The 18935-nt window shown below is 34.5% G+C and overlaps 5 protein-coding genes and 1 long non-coding RNA gene across 13 annotated transcripts; 2 read left to right on the forward strand and 4 right to left on the reverse strand.

The window, feature by feature from the left end:
• Nucleotides 1–164: 164 nt before the first annotated feature.
• Nucleotides 165–8608, reverse strand: LOC143143766 (uncharacterized). 3 transcript variants are annotated; one of them, XM_076305439.1, is made up of 7 exons: nucleotides 7370–8608; nucleotides 5888–5979; nucleotides 5747–5814; nucleotides 5370–5422; nucleotides 4607–4687; nucleotides 4282–4502; nucleotides 165–3763 (listed from the first exon to the last, which is right to left on the reverse strand). In XM_076305439.1, the coding sequence occupies exons 3-7, from the start codon at nucleotides 5807–5809 to the stop codon at nucleotides 2523–2525; spliced, it is 1659 nt and encodes a 552-aa protein (XP_076161554.1). In that variant the 5' UTR covers nucleotides 5810–5814; nucleotides 5888–5979; nucleotides 7370–8608; the 3' UTR covers nucleotides 165–2522. The 3 variants fall into 3 exon arrangements, with proteins under 3 accessions (XP_076161554.1, XP_076161552.1, XP_076161555.1); XM_076305437.1 differs by lacking the exon at nucleotides 7370–8608 and having other exon boundaries at nucleotides 5747–5956; XM_076305440.1 differs by lacking the exons at nucleotides 5370–5422; nucleotides 7370–8608 and having other exon boundaries at nucleotides 5747–5956.
• On the reverse strand, nucleotides 6231–6875 carry LOC143143776 (uncharacterized). Its single transcript, XR_012991245.1, has 3 exons — nucleotides 6738–6875; nucleotides 6551–6604; nucleotides 6231–6446 (listed from the first exon to the last, which is right to left on the reverse strand). It is a non-coding gene; the product is annotated as an uncharacterized LOC143143776 (long non-coding RNA).
• Nucleotides 8609–8735: 127 nt separating the features above from the next.
• Nucleotides 8736–12440, reverse strand: LOC143143774 (uncharacterized). 3 transcript variants are annotated; one of them, XM_076305453.1, is made up of 3 exons: nucleotides 12420–12440; nucleotides 9220–9323; nucleotides 8736–9139 (listed from the first exon to the last, which is right to left on the reverse strand). In XM_076305453.1, the coding sequence occupies exons 1-3, from the start codon at nucleotides 12420–12422 to the stop codon at nucleotides 8920–8922; spliced, it is 327 nt and encodes a 108-aa protein (XP_076161568.1). In that variant the 5' UTR covers nucleotides 12423–12440; the 3' UTR covers nucleotides 8736–8919. The 3 variants fall into 3 exon arrangements, with proteins under 3 accessions (XP_076161568.1, XP_076161565.1, XP_076161567.1); XM_076305450.1 differs by lacking the exon at nucleotides 12420–12440 and adding an exon at nucleotides 10100–10260; XM_076305452.1 differs by lacking the exon at nucleotides 12420–12440 and adding an exon at nucleotides 9431–9578.
• On the forward strand, nucleotides 10444–14454 carry LOC143143761 (kinesin-like protein KIF23). Its single transcript, XM_076305420.1, has 15 exons — nucleotides 10444–10544; nucleotides 10745–11320; nucleotides 11426–11596; nucleotides 11677–11875; nucleotides 11942–12080; nucleotides 12165–12364; nucleotides 12436–12540; nucleotides 12614–12699; nucleotides 12770–12900; nucleotides 12969–13072; nucleotides 13137–13241; nucleotides 13312–13458; nucleotides 13543–13701; nucleotides 13769–14005; nucleotides 14081–14454. The coding sequence occupies exons 1-15, from the start codon at nucleotides 10534–10536 to the stop codon at nucleotides 14273–14275; spliced, it is 2565 nt and encodes an 854-aa protein (XP_076161535.1). The 5' UTR covers nucleotides 10444–10533; the 3' UTR covers nucleotides 14276–14454.
• Nucleotides 14455–14593: 139 nt separating this feature from the next.
• On the reverse strand, nucleotides 14594–17802 carry LOC143143771 (dual specificity phosphatase 29). Of its 4 annotated transcripts, XM_076305447.1 has the most exons (5): nucleotides 15775–15928; nucleotides 15397–15581; nucleotides 15231–15325; nucleotides 15102–15161; nucleotides 14594–15018 (listed from the first exon to the last, which is right to left on the reverse strand). In XM_076305447.1, exons 1-5 carry the CDS (start codon nucleotides 15802–15804, stop codon nucleotides 14822–14824), a joined length of 567 nt encoding a protein of 188 aa, XP_076161562.1. In that variant the 5' UTR covers nucleotides 15805–15928; the 3' UTR covers nucleotides 14594–14821. The 4 variants fall into 4 exon arrangements, with proteins under 4 accessions (XP_076161562.1, XP_076161563.1, XP_076161561.1 ...); XM_076305448.1 differs by lacking the exon at nucleotides 15775–15928 and adding an exon at nucleotides 17410–17802 and having other exon boundaries at nucleotides 15102–15325; XM_076305446.1 differs by lacking the exon at nucleotides 15775–15928 and adding an exon at nucleotides 16020–16176 and having other exon boundaries at nucleotides 15102–15325.
• Nucleotides 17803–18099: 297 nt separating this feature from the next.
• Nucleotides 18100–18706, forward strand: Tom7 (translocase of outer membrane 7). The gene is made up of 3 exons (XM_076305455.1): nucleotides 18100–18464; nucleotides 18546–18594; nucleotides 18671–18706. Exons 1-3 carry the CDS (start codon nucleotides 18365–18367, stop codon nucleotides 18684–18686), a joined length of 165 nt encoding a protein of 54 aa, XP_076161570.1. The 5' UTR covers nucleotides 18100–18364; the 3' UTR covers nucleotides 18687–18706.
• Nucleotides 18707–18935: the final 229 nt, after the last annotated feature.

The following is an 18935-nucleotide window of genomic DNA, read 5'->3' on the forward strand; positions in this document are numbered from 1 at the left end:
ATCGGTTCACGATACTGTTGAATGTATTTCGATAGTTTCGAAACGGTTCTAGTATTTACGAAATTACGTTCGAAATGAAAATAAAAGGAACCTCGAGGGGTAACGAGGACCGTGAGTATCCGGAAACGCGTGTTCGTTTCGCGATTGCATCGTACAACCTGACGTGAATAAATATTTCGTCTTTATTTCAGAGAGACATCGCTCCTCCGCTCGTTAGGTACAATATATCTTACAGTATGATAATACGAATATGATTGCGCTTTACGGTGAGAGGATCGTTCGGACTAAGTTATCGTTAAAGCTATGTAACACGCAGACACTACGCACGCACACAAAATATAGTGGTATTCCTGAATCTATAGAAGACTCCCATGGATCCGGAGCAACGCTCGTTATTTAGCCTTACGCGTTAATATTTATTCAGACGGACAGTCGAAACGGCCCTCTTAGGATCGGTTACAAAAAATAATTGTGTATGTATGTGTAGGTACACGTATGTATGTATCCATACACGTCCACGTATATATGCATACGTATACATATATATACGTATACATATATAACGAGACACAAATGTATACATACACACGTATATTTATATATAGATGTATAATTCTTTTTTCCTCTTTTAAGCTAACAACACCTTGGCTGCGAGATCGAGTTGCTTCCACGAGATCGGCTGGCTCGCTCTACCCGATATTGATTTATCTAACGGACACGTTATTGGCACGTACGCTGTTTCTTTGGACCGCTGTTACAATCGAAAACCCAGTCAGAAACTTACAAACGCGACGGCACGTCGATTCTCGCGTCCCGACCGCGTTCGTGCTGCGAAAAAGTAAAACGACGACTCGCGGTTACGCCGATCCTAGCAACGAGTGATCGAGCCGCAACAACGATCCACGGGTTCTTCGTTCGCGTTTCCAACAGCACCGACGAAGTCGATACGCGTGATCGTTCGACATCGTGAAATAGGTACGATCTGGAAAACGACGTAGCGACTCGAGAGAGAAAAAGGAAGATGCGTTTGCAAGCTGTCGTGACCCGTAAATCGATTCGAACGTAATTGTCTTCAGACGTTTAAACCTTATTTTTCCCCGCCACATTCGCTCCCACGTTATCGTTCGGCTTCTTATCTTACAGAGTATTTCTTCTCGTTCCCCGCCACCTTCGTTTCTCAACACCCCCCAACCCCCTCGTCCGCACGCTATAATCCGTAAACAAACTAGAGACTCTTTCGTAAATTACATATCTTAAAGTTAAGTACGTCAGTGGTGGCTTGCTGCGCTTCGAAGGAGTTAACGTTTAAATATCGAGATTGCATTAACGTGCAAAACACGGAGAACGTAGAACGATGCTCGATCATAACTGAAAACGGAGGGCTCGATCGCCCCGGAATGGAGGGGGCGATCGATTTGTGTTATTTTTTTTTTTTTTTATTTTTCTTCGTTTTTTTCGTTCATTCAGCACCGTCGAACACCGAGTCGATGCTCACTCGTTATAGAAAATTACGAGGCGCGCGGAGACGCTCGAATACGGTAAAATCTCACCTATTAATTAGAATATTTTATATTAAAAAGTTCCTGTGGCTTGTAAAGTTAGTGCGACAATGTGCGAAGATTAGAAAAAGGTGCGCTAACGAGTTTGACCGGCGTACCGGTATTAAATATAGGACGATGAAAACGTACGGCGTCGATCGATGGTTTTGTGCGTAACCGGAGTTAGTCGAGCCCATTCGTAAAAAACAGGGACACCGTGTTTAACGTAAACGAGAACGCGTAAACCGTACGGGCAACGATCACACGAAAACTAACAGCCCGACGAACGAGTTATTTTCGACCAAAAAGATATCTGGCAGTATCGTGCGCGCGAGAACGACGTAGAAACGGAACCACGCGCGTTAATAAACGAAAGCAACGGTTGGGTGGAGATAAATCGATTTATCCCGTAATCGGTAAAGTAATCGCGCGAAACGAGAGAGAGAGAGAGAGAGAGAGAGAGAGAGAGAGAGAGAAAAGAAAAAAAAAAGAAGAGAAAAAAACGGTGTTCGGTGTTCCCATGGGCGTTTCTCGCTGAAAAAAGTACGAGAACAGTATATTGCGTTAAATATCTAAGCGCGTTAAACTCTTGGTTCCATGTATCGCGCGGCACGCGCTATCCATGACAGAAGGATTCCGGGTGTGTCGACACGGTACGACGAAGATCTCGCCCTCGTGGACAGTGTGGATAAATCTGAAGGGTAGGCAGGATCAACAAGCATGTAGGTACACAACGTTTAAACGCTTCCCATAAACTCGACGAAAATACACCGATTTCGGAGGACCCTTAAAAAAATAATACTGCGCTCGTTTCGTTACATCAAGTGCGGGATGGAACGTATTCGACCTGACGACCGTTCGACCCAACGATCCCCCGTCGCGTGAATACGTACACGTATAGTATATAATGTGAACGCGGGGCTATCGTACGGTAACGCGTACAAGAATAAGCGCAGCGCGTTGACAGTGTTGTTCGCTCGGCGCTCAGTCCAATGATTTCGATCTGTCTAATCTATGGTTACTTTCAAGGTCAGAATTTGTACTGGCATTCGTGAGACGGGAACGACGCTCCTTCGCGTTCTCGACGTTCTCCGTCGAGGACGACGCGCCGTCGGAAACGAAAGACTCTAATATCACATTGCTGGATGGATTTGATTGAAACGAGCTCACGCTGGCGTTCACCGTGGCTTCTAACGGGCTCGCGTTACGTGAAACGCTGGCGATCGCGGTCGCTGGCTCTGTGTTGATAAGACCCTCGCAAGAATGGGGCAAAGTTTTCGAGAATGCCCACTCGGGGTTGTACTCGTCGCATTTCGCGTTACCGGCGTATCTACCGGTCGCTTTCAATGATCCACCGTAGACTCGTCGACTCCTCGAGAACTCGGGCTCGAAGTCTTCGGACGAGTGAACGGTGGATTTCGAATCGTTCGCTCGGCCATCATCGTTCTCGAAAATCGACGAGAACCCGGACGCGGTTTCCGTCGCGATCCGCCGTTGTTGCTCACCCCAGCGTTTCTCGAGCCTGTCGCCCGCGCCCTTCTTCTCTCCTTTACCGTGAACCTTCGATACGGATCGATCGTTCGTCTCCCAAAGGCTCTGCTCTCTGCTGCTACCCGCTGTACAATCGATGTTCACCATCATGTACCTTTCCATCCTCGGTGCCTCGTAACTTTGATTCTCCGGGTCCGATGTGTCCGACGACTTGTCCATCGGATACGGAACGTAGTTCGTCGAGGTCCCCTGATAAGCACGGTTGAAACCGTCACCAGGAACGAACGGTTGTTCCTGATAATCGAAAGGTACACACACGTTCGGTCTGATCGGTCCGTTCGTTACGCAGTACGGAAAACGCGTGAACGGGACAGCCTCCGTATTGTCGAGTTGTCGCGGGCTCGCGTTCCCGTTTTGGTATTGCGTGTTTTGGTCCAGACCGTTGTTCAGTCTCGTGGAAGGATTGCACGCGTACGAGAAACATTGCGGCACGCTCGAGTTCGGTAACACGCTCGGCGATTGCGCGTTTGTACGCGCGCTCGACGACTCCGGTGATGCCGGATTCGATATCTTACCGCGTGTTTGGGCTATCACAGTTTCGTAGCTCGGGGGCGGACCGTACAATTGGTAGTACGGGCAGTTCGCATCGTTCAATACAACGCTCATGTTCTGATAATGCGTCGACGAGGCTGCATTGCTGCTGTAAGCCGGCACCGCTCCGTTCCGTTGAGGACCTACGAGCGTAAATAAATTTATTCAGTTACGTTTTATCCCACTCGTGCGTTGTTTTCGCGCTTAGGCTACCAACAGCTTCTACAGCTGCATCCCGTCTTTCTTGTACCGACTGTATACCGAATTTCAGCTACGTTTTATTCCATCCATACATTGTGTTCGCGCTTAGGCTACCAACAGCTTCTACAACTGTATCGCGTCTTTCTCGTACCGACCGTGTACCAAATTTCAGCTACGTTTAATCCCACCCGTGCGTTGTTTTCGCGCTTAGGCTACCAACAACTTCTACAGCTGCATCGCGTCTTTCTCGTACCGAATTTTACTTTCTCTTCGTTCGATGCCGCGTTGTTGCATTCTTTTTCCGTTTAACGTATACGATATCGGTACAGAAAAGACGCACCGTTATCGATATTGTTATCGTATCCGATAAAATCACCGCTTCTGCGCATAAATCTCTACCGATCCATGATGAGAACACGATCGAACGACCGTGATCGTTTCTTCGCGATGGTATACTAGCCTTTCCACATACGATGAAGCAACACGGTATTTCTCGCCGAATTGTAGGTGATGCGGGCTCTCTGAACTTGACAGGTCGGCCCCCGAAGAGAACTTTGAGCTTGAGCGTTGGAAGTTCTGGTCGGGATGGCCGATGCAGCCGCTCGATATCTTCCTTGTAACCAATACCGATACCACCAACCGCCACCGGAACATACCAGGAACATGATTATAACCAGTATCCTGCGAATGGGGATTGTACATCAATATCGCGTTGCTGATATTTGAAAGAAAGGTAAAAAAAAAAAAAGTATAGAAGAATCTTTTTCGAGCGTTTTTGTGCCTACCAGTAATACCATAAATGATGGAAGTGCAGTCCGGGTGATACGCAACAACCAATACCACAACAATATTCTGTTCTAGAACACCTAGAACGCAGAATTGCATAATGCATTGTTTGGTTTCGTTTTTCTTATATTATACATGCTTTTGTCACTATACGCGTCGAGATAAATGTTTTCGAACGTTCGTTCCGCCAATGAAAACAAGATTTAAGAGCACAAAGGATCGCTTCGCCTGAGATTGAAATTTATACGATACTACACTTCGTTGTTCCCAACGACGCGACGAAAGCTCAAGCTTACGTAAAAGTGGTTACTCGCGATCGAAGGGCCACGTCATTTTATCGCTTTAGTCCCAAGGTTACTGTATCGGACATTTCAAGGCCACTCGAGCTTTCTTCGTTGCAAGCTGTACGTTTTTTTTTCCCCCAAATATAAACAGAAAGGGTGTATCGCAACGAATCCGATCGAGCGATGCAACACGCGGTCCATTTGCAAATTCTTCGTTGAATCGTACGACGCGTAACGGTTTATCGCGTCGGTAATTTTTATACGCGTTAGAAAGAAAAAAAAAACAATGTACAAGTTCCATTGGATAAGGTTCAAACGTCCTTAAAACAATGGAAGTGTTTACACCACCAGTCTCAGACGATGCATCCTGTGTAAAGACTTTGAGCATCGACATCCTTAATCGTGACGTCGCAAGTCCGTAATACACACTCGTATCCTTGCTTTATAGAATATATATATTTATGTATAGGAAACTCACTCATAGTATTTTATTTCTCCAGGCATTTCAGAGGCACAATATTTTGCTTCTGCCTAAAAGAAGTTATTGCTTTAAGTCGGTTAGTGAACCTACGATACGTTAACCGCTAAAAAAGTAGGGGGAAATTAAGTCCCATTTAGATGTCAATAATCGTCGATTGTCGTGAAACGATGAGATACGTTTTCGCAAGGTTCGAATCAATCGAAATCGCGAGAACATCGATCGTATCCGTCGACACCGAAAATAAAACACTCGTGGGAACGAATTCATGACGCGAGCCTCCGGTATAAAAACAATAAAAATTGACCTTTCGTTCGATGCTTCGTAGTAAAACGATATCAGAGACAAACGTGTCCGGAGTAAAAGGGATCACTCACATATATCAAGCATTTTGACGTTCCGGCGAATATCGCCAACTTTTTCTTCGTGTTCCGCGCCATCTTCTCTATAAACATTCACACTTTCATTCCTAACAAGGAAAAGCAAGACGCTCTGACAGAATGTTTTGACATAATCACCATTTCGCTCCGACTGTCATGTGCACACAACATTGCACACCACTTATTGATTTCAATTTCGGAACTTCACGATGACGTCATCGACTGCAACGCTACCAACGTGAACGAGCCATTACGTTGGCATGCATGAAACGTCGTTTTATTCGATTAAACTTCAAAGCCGTACGGCATTTTTAAAGCTAATTGCTCTATACTGCGTTCAACTTGGACTATGCCTAAACAAAACCACGTGACTGCAACAGGAACGAAACAAAAGTAACTATTATGTCCCGAATAGATATGGACACCAGAATTTATACGAGTTATTGTTTACGTACAATAGATTCTTATTGTAATAGTAAACTTCTTATTGATGGTTCTAATGTTTACAACACATTTTAACAATTTGTCGAATGTTTTCGTATTTCGAGCCACTGATGTTTGCATTTGTATGGTACACAAGGAAGTGCTAATTTTTGTCCTTTAAGAAGAACACAACACATCAAATAGATTTCCTCTGTTTTGTACGTCAAGGGTGCAGATTGCAAATGCGTGGAATTAATTTTGATAGCAAGAATCGCTATAAAATAAAAATGCTCTGTTTAAAGTTTAATCTACCGACTGAATTATTGTTCATTAAATATATTTCATATACTTCTAGAATTAATTTTTGTAAATAATAACCTATTCGTGACGATAAGTGACTATAGAACGATGCTTTGTTAATAGGTTGGTAATCTGTAAAGTATAAAATAGGTTAGTAATGCAAAAATGAAACATGCAACATATAATAATAACGTGTCATAATCCTTTTAGGAGTTCAAGTAGCACTTTTGTCATCTCTTTCGCGTCAACAAATTTTTAGACCGACCTAAAACTTTAAAAATACGAAACATTCGAAGAAAACCGAGTAATACGCACAAAACATGAAGCATATATTACAAAGTTTCAAACATAAACAGCATACATTAGTATACTATAAAATATAAATAACATAGGGCAATTCTCTTAAAATGTAAAAAACAAATAGCATACATTAGAATACATCAAAATGTGCATAATATTCAATATCTATAAGATAACAACTTAGTTAATTGTATGCAATTATTACAATGTATGCAGTTCATTTTTCATATTTTGCAACTTTGTACCGAATGCTATCTATTTGTTATATTTTAAGTTATTGTAATGTATGTTCTATACATTCTTTATACTTTAAACTATTGCAATATACATTATATTTTATTCATATTTGCAAGTATATTGGAGTATTGTAATACATATTACAATATTATATATATTATTCTTATTGCTATATATTATTCATATGTCAATAGTTTTGACATATAATATTTATATATACGTTGTTTAACTAAAATAAGTAAAATACTTGCTACGCTTATTGAAACTATCTCAAAATGTAATTAAGAAATAAAAGTTTCTTCAATTGATACCGATTTTAATCTTACATATTACGAGCTATTGACACTAAACACACGATACCTAAGGAAAGGTGCACATGATGTGTAGTAATTGTGCATCTGCAGTAGCGCGGAGAGTGTTTCTAACCAAGTGTAGATACATTAGTTAGTAGTGTTGAAGTTAGATGTTTCGAAATGCGAAGTGTAGAGAGCGCCAGCGACCCTTCCATTGCAGCGGTCGACGAGGAACTACAGGCACCTCTAGCGTCTCTTTTAATAGCTACTAGTACCACTCCCAAAGATTGCAGAGCCCGCTATTTCTATTCGAATACACATAATTAAACAGTTTTCAGATGTTGGTCGCTGTAACGTACAATATATTTAAAAACTTATATTTTTTAGGATATTACATTTTGCCGCATATCTCAACTCTGTCAATGAAATTTCTAACTTAAATTTATTACAAGATTAATATAATTCTAAAGATACGTGAAAAAAAAATTGGATACATTAGCTAGTGAAATTACATTCACTGAAGAAGTAACTGACAATAAGTGTAGAATCTCTTAACCAATTAGCTAGCCATTAGTTAGTCAACACTGGCATTCTTTCTATGAAGAAAGCATGTCTTCTTTCCCGTCGTTACTCTCCTTCGATAAAATCAAAGAAATTATACTTGCAGAGTCGCCTATTAACTCGGAAACTTTCTCGTTGATTTTAACTTTAAGCAACAAGGAACAATGATCGATGTCGCCAAATGCAAACTTAGAAAAACGCGGGTTGCATGTCCGGGTTATCAAGTCAACGCGGCGGCGCGTCAAGTCGCTGTTAAACAGGGTGCGTCCAATAAAAAATGTTAAAAAATGTTTAAAAAATGTTTCGGGTACTTCGGACGCTACAGCCCAACGGCCACTGTGGTAATTCCTATATGACCGCCCTGCGGGAAATTTTTCGTACAAACAGACCATAAGTCAACTATGTATGCTTTTGCCCACATAGCGCGGGAAGATAAGGTAATGAATATATGTATTGTCACTTGTAGTGACAATAAACGCTCTGGTGCTCTAGTTCTATTCTAGTGTAATGTTTTATAAATTTTTATAAGATAATATGAGTACAACATAAAGAATCATTCATTTCTGCACGATAACTAGGTGTATTGAATCTTTTGAATTGAAAATTGTCATTTTGCATTTACAGAGAGTGGCAATCTTGTAAAATCATAAATGTTAAACCATTGTTCCTCTTTAATGCAGAGCAGTTCTTTCCTCTTCTTCTATATCTATTTAATTAATTTGAAAAGGTAGTAGCTAATAATCGGGATGCTGACAATTCGTTTAACTCATATTATTGCACCAAAAAGCAATATTTTGAGTACAACAATCTAATAAAGTCTATTTTTGTTTTCAAAATAGCAATACTATTTAATCGTTTGTAACTGAAACGAATGAAATTTTACATAATTGTAAAATATATTTCTCTTTTAAAGGTATACAGTTTGATATTCTGTACATTCATGTTTCATCATTTTACAATATATGAAAAAATGTTGCAAATAATATAGGTCCATTGTTTAAAGTTGTTTTTACTTTAATTCAAAATATAGTCTAAAATAGGTATGAACAGTGTTTGTTACAAAGAGACTTTTGTTGTTTCTACTTTGACAATACAATCGTTTGTCATTGACTCCTGATTTATTGTAGAACCTAACTTAATATCCCGCTGCGTGGACATTAAAGTGTAGCTAATTTTAAAATATCTTTTCAAGAATTTAGCACAAATCCGTCGAGAGCTGCAATAGAAACCAACACAACAGAGTGCTACAGCAACTAATGTCCCAAGAATGGTAATCCTGTTAATATTGTTTTGTATTAATAATATTATTTATATGTTGGTGTAATTAACCTGTGGTAATGAAAATATTAAACATACGTTAAAAATAAGGAATCAAAGTTTGTCTCCTTGCAGCAAGCATTATCTCCGCAACAATACTCCCAGGACTCACATAAGCCCCAAATGCAATAGTGTAATGAACTCTAAAACAAAATTAAGAACATTCAGTTTATTTACATATTAAAAATACACCAAAAAAACTGTCTTCTTTTAAATGAAACAATCAACAACAAATATAAAATAGTAGTACCATCGAGAAAGAGTAAATCGTTCAAAATAATATTTTCATACGACAGCCGATCCTGTCAAAGCATAATCACAAACTATATGAATGCTATATAGGCATGGAAGAGTTGTAAAAAAATATGGCGTCATTTTCAACTACGTATTAGTGTATGAACAAACACTCGATATACAGATTCGTTTTCTACGAAACGAAAGTCACTAGCTCTGAAACAACCAAAATCCCTACCAGGAAGAAGGAATTTTGTTTGTATTAATTTTGAAAATATAATAAGATAGATTTAATAAATAATAATTTAATCCTTAAAGTAATAACCTATTTTATACTTTACATATCATAATCTATTGCCAGAGGACTGTTATTTCATAACAATTGAAGTAAAATATCACTTATGAGTTAAATATTTTAGAATATCAAAATTCCTTTGTATTATATAAAGTTGGACATCTATTGCACGTAGAACACGCAAAAATTACATGCGAAAAAGAAAATGGCAATTTTCCCCTGAAATAACTAGAATCCATTTGAGCAGTTAGTTGTTACTCTCTTACAACTAGTTCACTTACATATCACTTATGACGTTTCAATCTCATATGATATAGATTAAAGCCAAGTTTGTGATGCCACTTATCAAACTTAGATACTAATAATATATCTTAGAATAAACTTACATACTTGAAGCATTCCCAGTTTATTCTTATTTGATAGCAACCCAAGCATTTTATTATATATACATAGATTAAAAGCGTTGAGGTTATATATTTCCGGAGGTCTATGAATCGCGTGTAAAAATGATTTATACAGAGAAGAGAAAGTCAGCGTAATGTTTGTCGCTTGCAAAGAAAAGAATAAATACTCGCGGTGAACAACTTGTAATACACTAGTTTAATATAGCCCAATCATACTTTATTTAGGCTAGTATTATAAATTGTAGAAACTTTTTTGTACAAATGTCGGCAGCAGTGCATGCATCTCACTTCATATTTAGATTTAAATTTCGAATATTGTATCGTAACGACAGTTTATAGCTGGCTACATGTATCAAGAAAACGAAAGGCAGTATAATTTTTATATTAATTGATATTGAGTAACAAGTTCAAATCCAGAAAATGAAGTCTATGTAAGTTTTAGTTTTTAATATGAGAACTATTGGGAAAAAGTTCATTAAATCCTGTTAATATGAATACACTCATGTTGTAATATTTTAGCTTGCTCACGTTTATTTTGTTTTATTTTATTTTTATACAAAACTGTAGCATTTATTTTTAATCGTTAGTGTTTATAAATATTGGAAACAACTATTTTGTATTAACATTTTAGACGTGTAAAGCCAGCAGGTTCAGCTCGTAAAGCAATAAGCCGTCCAAAAGGAAACAATATGATATCTAAAGATCCAGTTCAAGTTTATTGCCGTTTACGACCAATGCAACATCCTACAGATGTATCATGTATGAAAGTTATATCGAATACAACTTTAGCTATTACACCACCAGAGTCATCAATGAATTTCCGTAATTCTAGCAACAAAGAAATTCAGACAACATTTAGTCGTATATTTACATCCAATGCAACACAAAAGGACATTTTTAATATAGTTGCCCTTCCATTAGTTGAAAATGTCATTCGTGGTAGAAATGGTCTTTTATTTACTTATGGAGTAACAGGAAGTGGTAAAACATATACAATGACTGGCGAGCCACAAGATGTTGGTATAATGCCTCGTTGCCTTGATGTTATTTTTAACAGTATTGCTAATTATCAGACAAAAAAGTATATTTTTAAACCAGACAAATTAAATGGTTTTGATGTACAGAGTGATGCTGATGCAATGCTTGATAGACAAAATGAACTTCACGCAGGGCTTATGTCTCAGAGAAATGGAAAATCAGGCAGGATGTAAGTATAATGATAAAATATATGTTATGCTGAGTAGATTATTGAATAAGAAACAATTAATTAATTTACAGAAGTATCTTCATTCATATATAATTGTTTTATTAGACGCAAAGCAGACAGTGATACTGACAGTAATCCAATGATGGTTCGTGAGCTTGATGAATCACAAGTAGTGATAGTGGATCAAGACAATGCTTATGCAATATTTGTTACTTATGTTGAAATATATAATAACAGTGTATATGATTTATTGGAAGATGATGAAATTAGAGCTAAGTATGTTTATAAAATTATTATAACTTTTATAAATATATTTTTTTGCAAATAACACAATAATATTGTGGAACAATTTGCAGAACATTGCAGAGTAAAATAGTTAGAGAAGATGGTAGTAAAAACATGTATGTACATGCTGTAACAGAAATTGAAGTAAAAAATTCAGAAGAAGCATTTGAAGTGTTTCAACGTGGCCAGCGTAGACGAAGAGTTGCTCACACTGCTCTCAATGCAGAATCGAGCAGATCGCATAGTGTCTTCACTATTCGTCTTGTACAGGTATAATTCTTAATTTTATAATTTTTATATAATAATTATAAACAAATTAATGTTGTCTTTTTATAGGCACCTTTAGATTGTGAAGGCGAACAAATTATACAAGATAAACGTGTGGTGTGTATCACTCAGTTGTCTTTAGTTGATTTAGCTGGCAGTGAAAGAACTAATCGTACCAAAAACACAGGCCAACGACTAAGAGAAGCAGGTCAGGTTACCATCCTTTGGATGCAAATATTATGATTAGCTTGTAATAAGTATTCCCCAAATATTCAATTATCTTTTTATTTAGGCAATATTAATAATTCTTTGATGACACTTCGATCCTGTTTGGAAATTTTAAGAGAGAATCAAATTCAAGGTACAAATAAAATAGTACCCTACAGGGATTCAAAACTTACCCATTTGTTTAAAAATTATTTTGATGGAGAAGGACAAGTTAGAATGATCGTCTGCGTTAATCCAAGGGCCCATGATTTTGATGAAACAATTGTATGTAAAAATTAGGGATTATATAAAAATATAAAATGAATCAGTTGCTTCTTACCATAATATATTTACAGCAAGTTATGAAATTTGCGGAAATGACTCAGGAAGTTCAAGTAGCTCGATCGACAGTTCCAAAATTAGATCTTGGTTTCACACCTGGAAGAAGACAAGCAAATAAGGTAAAATAGACATTGAACAAATATGGCTGAATGTTTTGAGAAAATACATTTATAAAAATACAATTTGTATTAGCTGTTTAAGGAGGCGCGCAATAAATTAGAAAGGGAAGGTCGTCCTGAAGCTGCCGATCTAGAAATTGATATAGGTTTGGTGTATAGGTAAATATCTATTCTCAAAGTTTTTCCTTTTTTTTCTTTTTCAATTTTACTTATTGTATATTTACTTTAGTTTGGGCGGTCCATTTCCTGAATTGGAACTTAATTCTCCATGCAATGATCAGATAATCACTAATTTGATGCATTTCTTAGAGCAGCGTATCAATAAACGAAATATACTACGTACTGATTTACAACAAAAACGTAAGAATAAAATTTATATTTTAATATGATTCAAGTATTACTTAATAGTTTAGTGACCATATTTACAGAAAATGATCTTAGAAAGATGTTAATGGCAATGGAACAAGAACATATGAATTTAAAAATTGAAAATGCTTCTCTTAGAGCAACTAATTCGCAACAAAAGAAGAAGGTGTGAATCTTTCGTCAACATAATATATACAAACATTAACGGAATAATATGTATTTATTCGTAGGTTTCTGCATTGGAAGGTCATTTATGTAAAACTGAGGAACAAATTGATAGCTTGCTTCGCAAATTGAATCATGCAAATGATACAATACGTAGCTTACAGCAAGAGGTAAATAAAAAACATACGTTTTTATTATTATCTAAATATTTACACAAAATTAAACAGAAGTGTTTCGCAGTTAAAAGATAGAGACATGGCACTGAATCAACGGTTAATAGATAAACAAAGAGTAAAACAAAAATATAATACCAAAATACAAGTGGAAACTGACAAAATGAATAGAGAATTAGAAATAAAGTTACGTCAACAACGTCAACAGTTACAGGTAGTCAAATAAAGTAAAACTATAAAATATTAGTACACTAATTAGAAGCACATATTCCTTATTAAGTTTTACTACTTTTTTTAGAATCAAATGAAAGAAAAGGAAGACAAACTGCGACTAGTAAAACAAATACTAGTTGATGACAATGGTATTAATTCCACGCCAGTTGCTTCTAAAGATAGAGTTCTGACTACACCAAACTCTGAAGCAACTACGAAAACAACAGAAGGTCGATCACGAAGGGTTAGTCCTCGCTACTTATATCTTTTTCGTTTAAAAAACATATAGTTTAAATAAATTTTGTTCATAGGATAAAATGACAGTTTCAAATCAAAGGTACAGACGTTCCCAAAGTGCTGACAGATGGGTTGATCATAGACCAGGAAAACTTGTTCCTCTGGGAACTGTTTTTCAACCATTACTGCATAGGAGACGTAGTATTACACGACTTACAGACCCAAAAGAAATTACCGATGGTGCATCTAGATATTGTCTTGTTGCGCAAGAACATGATACTGATGGTGAACTTGAAACAAAGTTGTATAAGGTAATTTGATCGTGAACAAATGAAAAGCATGTGTACAATTGTATGATATTTTAAAATATATCATTATTATGTTAGGGAGATATATTACCAACTAGTGGAGGAGGTGCGCAAGTTGTATTTAATGATATGGAATGTTTAAAGCAACTATCTCCAAAAGCAAGAAAACGCACTGGCCCATCAGATATAGATAATATAAATGAAATAGGGACACCAAATCATTCATCTACACTCGTGGAATCTCATTCCAAGAGGCCACGTGTGGTAAATTAATGAACGTAACATAATAACAATTTATAATAAAATTATATCCACAGTTTTGTGTATTGCAGTATTGATTTAATAATTTATGAAATGATACAATTCATCAAAGGAAAGAATGATGTAAAAAAAGTTATGTAATACTTCAAATAGCAAAAAATGATTACATAAATATCATCTTACTAAATGCACATATTCGTAATAATTTTATTTATATATACTTTATATAATTTTAGTAGAATTCTTCTTTTGTAAATAATAAATATGGATTTAATTAATACAGTAATCTAAATTATAGCAATTGTATAGGAAAATAAATGTGTTTTAAAATAATTTAAAGTGCATTTTATAAATAGCATGTAACATTAAATTATAGAATATGTTTCTAAATGGTAATATTTATTTTTAAACATATATTTTAATTATATCTATTCTATTTTTGCATGAAAATATTTATGTAAAATACATGCTCATAACATTGCATAAACGTGCATATTTGTATACATTCATAACGTATTTTATCAAATTTCTAAATATTTTTATTAATATTGTATTTAATTACAAACGTTGCCTTCGAAGTTGATTATCTAATTGAGCTAACTGACGAATAAAACCCATATTTGGTTGAATACAACGATTTTTACGAACTGTTTGAATAGCATCAACAGCCAACATTTCTTTTTTTATCATTAAATATGCCAACACACATGTTGCACTACGGGACATCCCAACCATACAATGTACAAAAGCTTTACCTAGAAAAAAAAATTAATAATAAATGAAATATTTTTACATGTTTTCATTTCCTTTATTCACTATTAAATTATTGTAAAGTTACCTCCTGTAGAAACAGCTTCATCAATAAATTCTGCAGCAGTATAAAAGTACTTGCTAATATCTGTTGTAATAAAATCTGAAAGTGGTAAACCAAGATATCTTATTGTTGTATCTTGATAAAAATTTTTACCAGTATTTGCAAATCCAAATCCTTGTCCTGCAGCACAATTCAACAAATGTGTTATGCCCAATTTGTTAAGGTACAGCTTATTTTTTGCTGTTGCACTATAAAATATTAAATATGAACTATTTCTAAAGTATGATTTATTTTTTTAAAAAAATATCAAGATACTTACACATCACCAATGTATATTCCAGGGTATACTTCATCGCAATCAATACTCTGTTGGGAACCATAACATTGAGAATAACTATCGGGATCCAATCCTGGTATTGGTTTATTATCAGTTTGTGTTTTAAGTAATATCATTTGTAACTGACTTTGGGTAGTTTCGCCATCAGGTAAATGTTTTTGAAAATCCTAAAAGAGTAATTTTAATTAATGCTTTATAATTATAAATGTATAAATGATACTTTACTAAAATATTTTAAAACGATTATAAATTTTAAGATTATATTAATGAATAAAATTTTCATTTTTTTAGAAATTTAAATCTTTATTGAATTGCTTAAAAATTATAATTATTAACGGTAGTATCGCATGAAAATATTACCCGATCCCTGTCTCTCCATGTACTTCGCATCGTGTACACTTGTACAGCAACTAAACTTAAGAACCCGGGAAATAAAATAGTATCGTTGGCCGCGCATATTTATTTTTAAATGTTCTTACGAAATGTTGGACAAGCTAAATGTAGTTTCTTGTATCATGAGATACAAAGAAACAATTACGAGGCAATAGAAAAAAATGTCAAAAAATAAGTAACGAAGAATACTATTATTTATAATATTAGCTTACATTTGTTTGATTACTCGCCATCTGGAAAGATTATCGAGGAATCGGTACATGCAAATCACACTAAATACAACAATTGAGAAACAATAAAATTGTATAAAATATTTCCATCTCTATTGCTACAGATCAGATTCAGATGGTGCAAGTGTAGATGTATCACATTCAACAAAGTTTAGTATTTAAAACGGTGGTAGGTGGTGTTAGTAGACATCACACAATACCTAGACAATTGGTGATATTACATGAATATTTCAGTGATGAATGTCTTCTTAATTTAATTATTTTATCTTTAACATGGTTAATGTTAAAATAATAAACTATATTATTTTATGTTTTAGTGTTATAAATATTTTGATTAAGTAAACATTGTTCCAAAAGAAATATCTTATCATGAGTTGAAACCTTAAAATAAAGTGTTAAATTTTTACTGATTTTGTTTTCAAAGGTATCAAAGAGGGGTAAATCCTCACTAACAAACTAATTTCATTTGCTTGTAAAAATTGGATTCTTACAATGGGATGGAGCACATGCAATCTTTTAGTTATATAGGAATATATTTTATATATTAATGTAGAAGAAACTACACTTATGTGTGGCATATCATAATGATATTTTTTTTCATTGTAAATATTATGTTGCACAAGACAGACATTAACAGAATTTGAACAAGATTCAATCGTCCAATCAACTAAGAAAATCTGCCTATTCTTTTATTTTTTTTTTTTAGATATGTATATGTTAATAACAAGTATGTAGTAAATTACACTCATATATAAACACTTTATACAATTTTATTATTTTCCAGATTTCATTAATGGTCAGCTGCTCGAGGCAATAAACAGTTTAAGCCAGTCGATGGAAAAATATAATATTGCAAATTATAAATGTATTATTACTTGAAATAGTTAAAAAATTTTCTTTTAATTTTCAACCATTGGTGACAAGAGACACTAATTTGTGCCTTACATATTGCATATCATGCAGAATATTGTCAAAAATGTTAACCGCTATTAAATAAAACAGTAGAAAAGTAATGAATGTGGGATGGCAAGTATGCTTGTGAATGTGTGATATATTTGTAAATTTTACTTAGTACCTCTTAGTAACACTTAGTACTACTTCTAGTAACATTACTAGAAATACCTTCAAATATATTCATTGATTTTTAATAAAATATTTTACTTATTAAATACTATACATTCTTTTAAATCTTATAAATCATTCATTAAATAATTTAAAAAATACGTAGGAATCAGGCTATATGTTTATCAGAGTATACTGTCATCAATGTATTAACATTACAACTTTTCAATAAACAATTCAATAATTTTTTATAAAATGTGAAATATTTTATGTTAGTGACTTATAATAACATCATTTTTAAAGTATTTACGTATTTATTATTTCGAATAATCTGCAGTACCCAGGGCCATGTGCCCTCGAAAGCATGCGGTCGTCAATGTGTTAAGTTTAGTTACAATCGTTCTCGTGCCTTTTTTCATGTGTAACGGTTTTATTTCTCTCACGTTTCTTTATTTTAATATTACCATTTGCACAACAATTTTTCATAATCTTTGTATACGTAGGATATGATGGACAATTACGATCAGAATATCTTTCACTGTAAATTCGAACTGGTTCTCTCAAATATTTCACTATAAATACTTTCACTAAATAAATAAGAATTATATCAATTTTTTCTTTCGTCGAGTAACTCATTTTGAACAGTTTATCAGTAAACTGACAAATTTCTTCTAGGAGACAAATCTTCCAGAGACATTTGTGGAATAGTAAACATGTTTATTTACATTAACAGGTTATTGCTCGTTACTTTTGAGGTCTGTGATCTTGATGGAAATAAATTTCATGTTTGATTTTAATTGTACAAGTTAAAGGTCAATTTAAACCATGCCATTATACATATCTCAATGTAATTACATGAATATTGGCTACAAGATTCCATAGAAAAAAATATACGTTTATGGGAAAAAGATATTGATAATTTTAAAAACTGTGAAGAAAATGACCCTGGTCCAAAAAATTATTTACACTGTATCAGTCCTTCGTTGTCATATAACTTGCATATCAAATATTTTTTATATCATTATAAGGAGATATTTAGTTGGTACATAGGTGGCCCACCCCATATATACACACCTTTACATACATTTACACAGTTTAATCTAAAACAGTGATAGACGGCGCCACAAACTTGATTTCAACTTATAGCATGTGAGATTGGGACCCCTGCCTTCTGTTCGGTATTAGACAACGATATTGCTGCGTTGTAGATTAATCTGAACTTTTGCACGTGACATTCTTAAAGTTTTAAAAACAATTTTATAAAAATGGCGATAAATCCAAAGATAAAGCAAAAAATTGCAATTGTTTTAGACGCGAGCAAAGTCATATTTCACTGGGGATTTATTCCTGTTGTATTATTTTTAGGTTAGATTAATTTTTCTTAATTACAAACAATTTTATCTGTTTAATTTTATAATGTTGTAATGAGAATAATTTACTTTGTAGGATTTAGAAAAGGTGCTGATCCAGGAATGGCTCAACTTTCAATTATAAAGTAAGCTTTGTTAATAATGTTTTTACATACAATATTCTAAAATGATCTTATTCTAAAATAACAATTTTTATTTCAGCTTATTGTGGCAATAAATGCGTCCGTTTCAACATTATTCCATTTTATTTTCTAGTAATATTCCTATTGTTCAACCAACACATTTCCTCATTTTTGTTAAGTTTAATGTATTTTTACTTAAGTAGTTGTAAAAGTTAAAATTATTAGTAAGAAAATGTTACTTAAAATTAAATTAAATAAAATACAAATTTTCTAGTTATATAATGAAGTATATATTGCTTATTCATTTCATGACAAATTTTGAAAAAAATTAGAAATTTATAAAA

The sequence above is a fragment of the Ptiloglossa arizonensis genome, chromosome 2 (genome assembly GCF_051014685.1).
Source record: "Ptiloglossa arizonensis isolate GNS036 chromosome 2, iyPtiAriz1_principal, whole genome shotgun sequence".
NCBI lineage: Eukaryota > Metazoa > Arthropoda > Insecta > Hymenoptera > Colletidae > Ptiloglossa > Ptiloglossa arizonensis.

Excerpts from the sequence above, each read along its gene's own strand:
- LOC143143766 (XM_076305437.1), bottom strand. The coding sequence starts at position 5,824 with ATGTTTATAGAGAAGATGGCGCGGAACACGAAGAAAAAGTTGGCGATA. Across the intron at positions 5,423-5,746 it reads CGTCAAAATGCTTGATATAT|GCAGAAGCAAAATATTGTGC; the intron begins GTGAGTGATCCC and ends AACTTCTTTTAG. Across the intron at positions 4,503-4,606 it reads CATCATTTATGGTATTACTG|GATACTGGTTATAATCATGT; the intron begins GTAGGCACAAAA and ends CCCCATTCGCAG.
- LOC143143774 (XM_076305450.1), bottom strand. The coding sequence starts at position 10,144 with ATGCTTGGGTTGCTATCAAATAAGAATAAACTGGGAATGCTTCAA. Across the intron at positions 9,324-10,099 it reads ATAAACTGGGAATGCTTCAA|AGTTCATTACACTATTGCAT; the intron begins GTATGTAAGTTT and ends ATTTTGTTTTAG. Across the intron at positions 9,140-9,219 it reads TTTGATTCCTTATTTTTAAC|GATTACCATTCTTGGGACAT; the intron begins GTATGTTTAATA and ends CAATATTAACAG.
- LOC143143761 (XM_076305420.1), top strand. Across the intron at positions 12,700-12,769 it reads GATATAGGTTTGGTGTATAG|TTTGGGCGGTCCATTTCCTG; the intron begins GTAAATATCTAT and ends TATTTACTTTAG. Across the intron at positions 13,459-13,542 it reads AACAACGTCAACAGTTACAG|AATCAAATGAAAGAAAAGGA; the intron begins GTAGTCAAATAA and ends TACTTTTTTTAG.
- LOC143143771 (XM_076305445.1), bottom strand. The coding sequence starts at position 15,804 with ATGCGAAGTACATGGAGAGACAGGGATCGG. Across the intron at positions 15,582-15,774 it reads CATGGAGAGACAGGGATCGG|GATTTTCAAAAACATTTACC; the intron begins GTAATATTTTCA and ends TTACTCTTTTAG. Across the intron at positions 15,326-15,396 it reads GGAATATACATTGGTGATGT|TGCAACAGCAAAAAATAAGC; the intron begins GTAAGTATCTTG and ends AATATTTTATAG.
- Tom7 (XM_076305455.1), top strand. The coding sequence starts at position 18,365 with ATGGCGATAAATCCAAAGATAAAGCAAAAAATTGCAATTGTTTTAGAC. Across the intron at positions 18,465-18,545 it reads TCCTGTTGTATTATTTTTAG|GATTTAGAAAAGGTGCTGAT; the intron begins GTTAGATTAATT and ends TTTACTTTGTAG.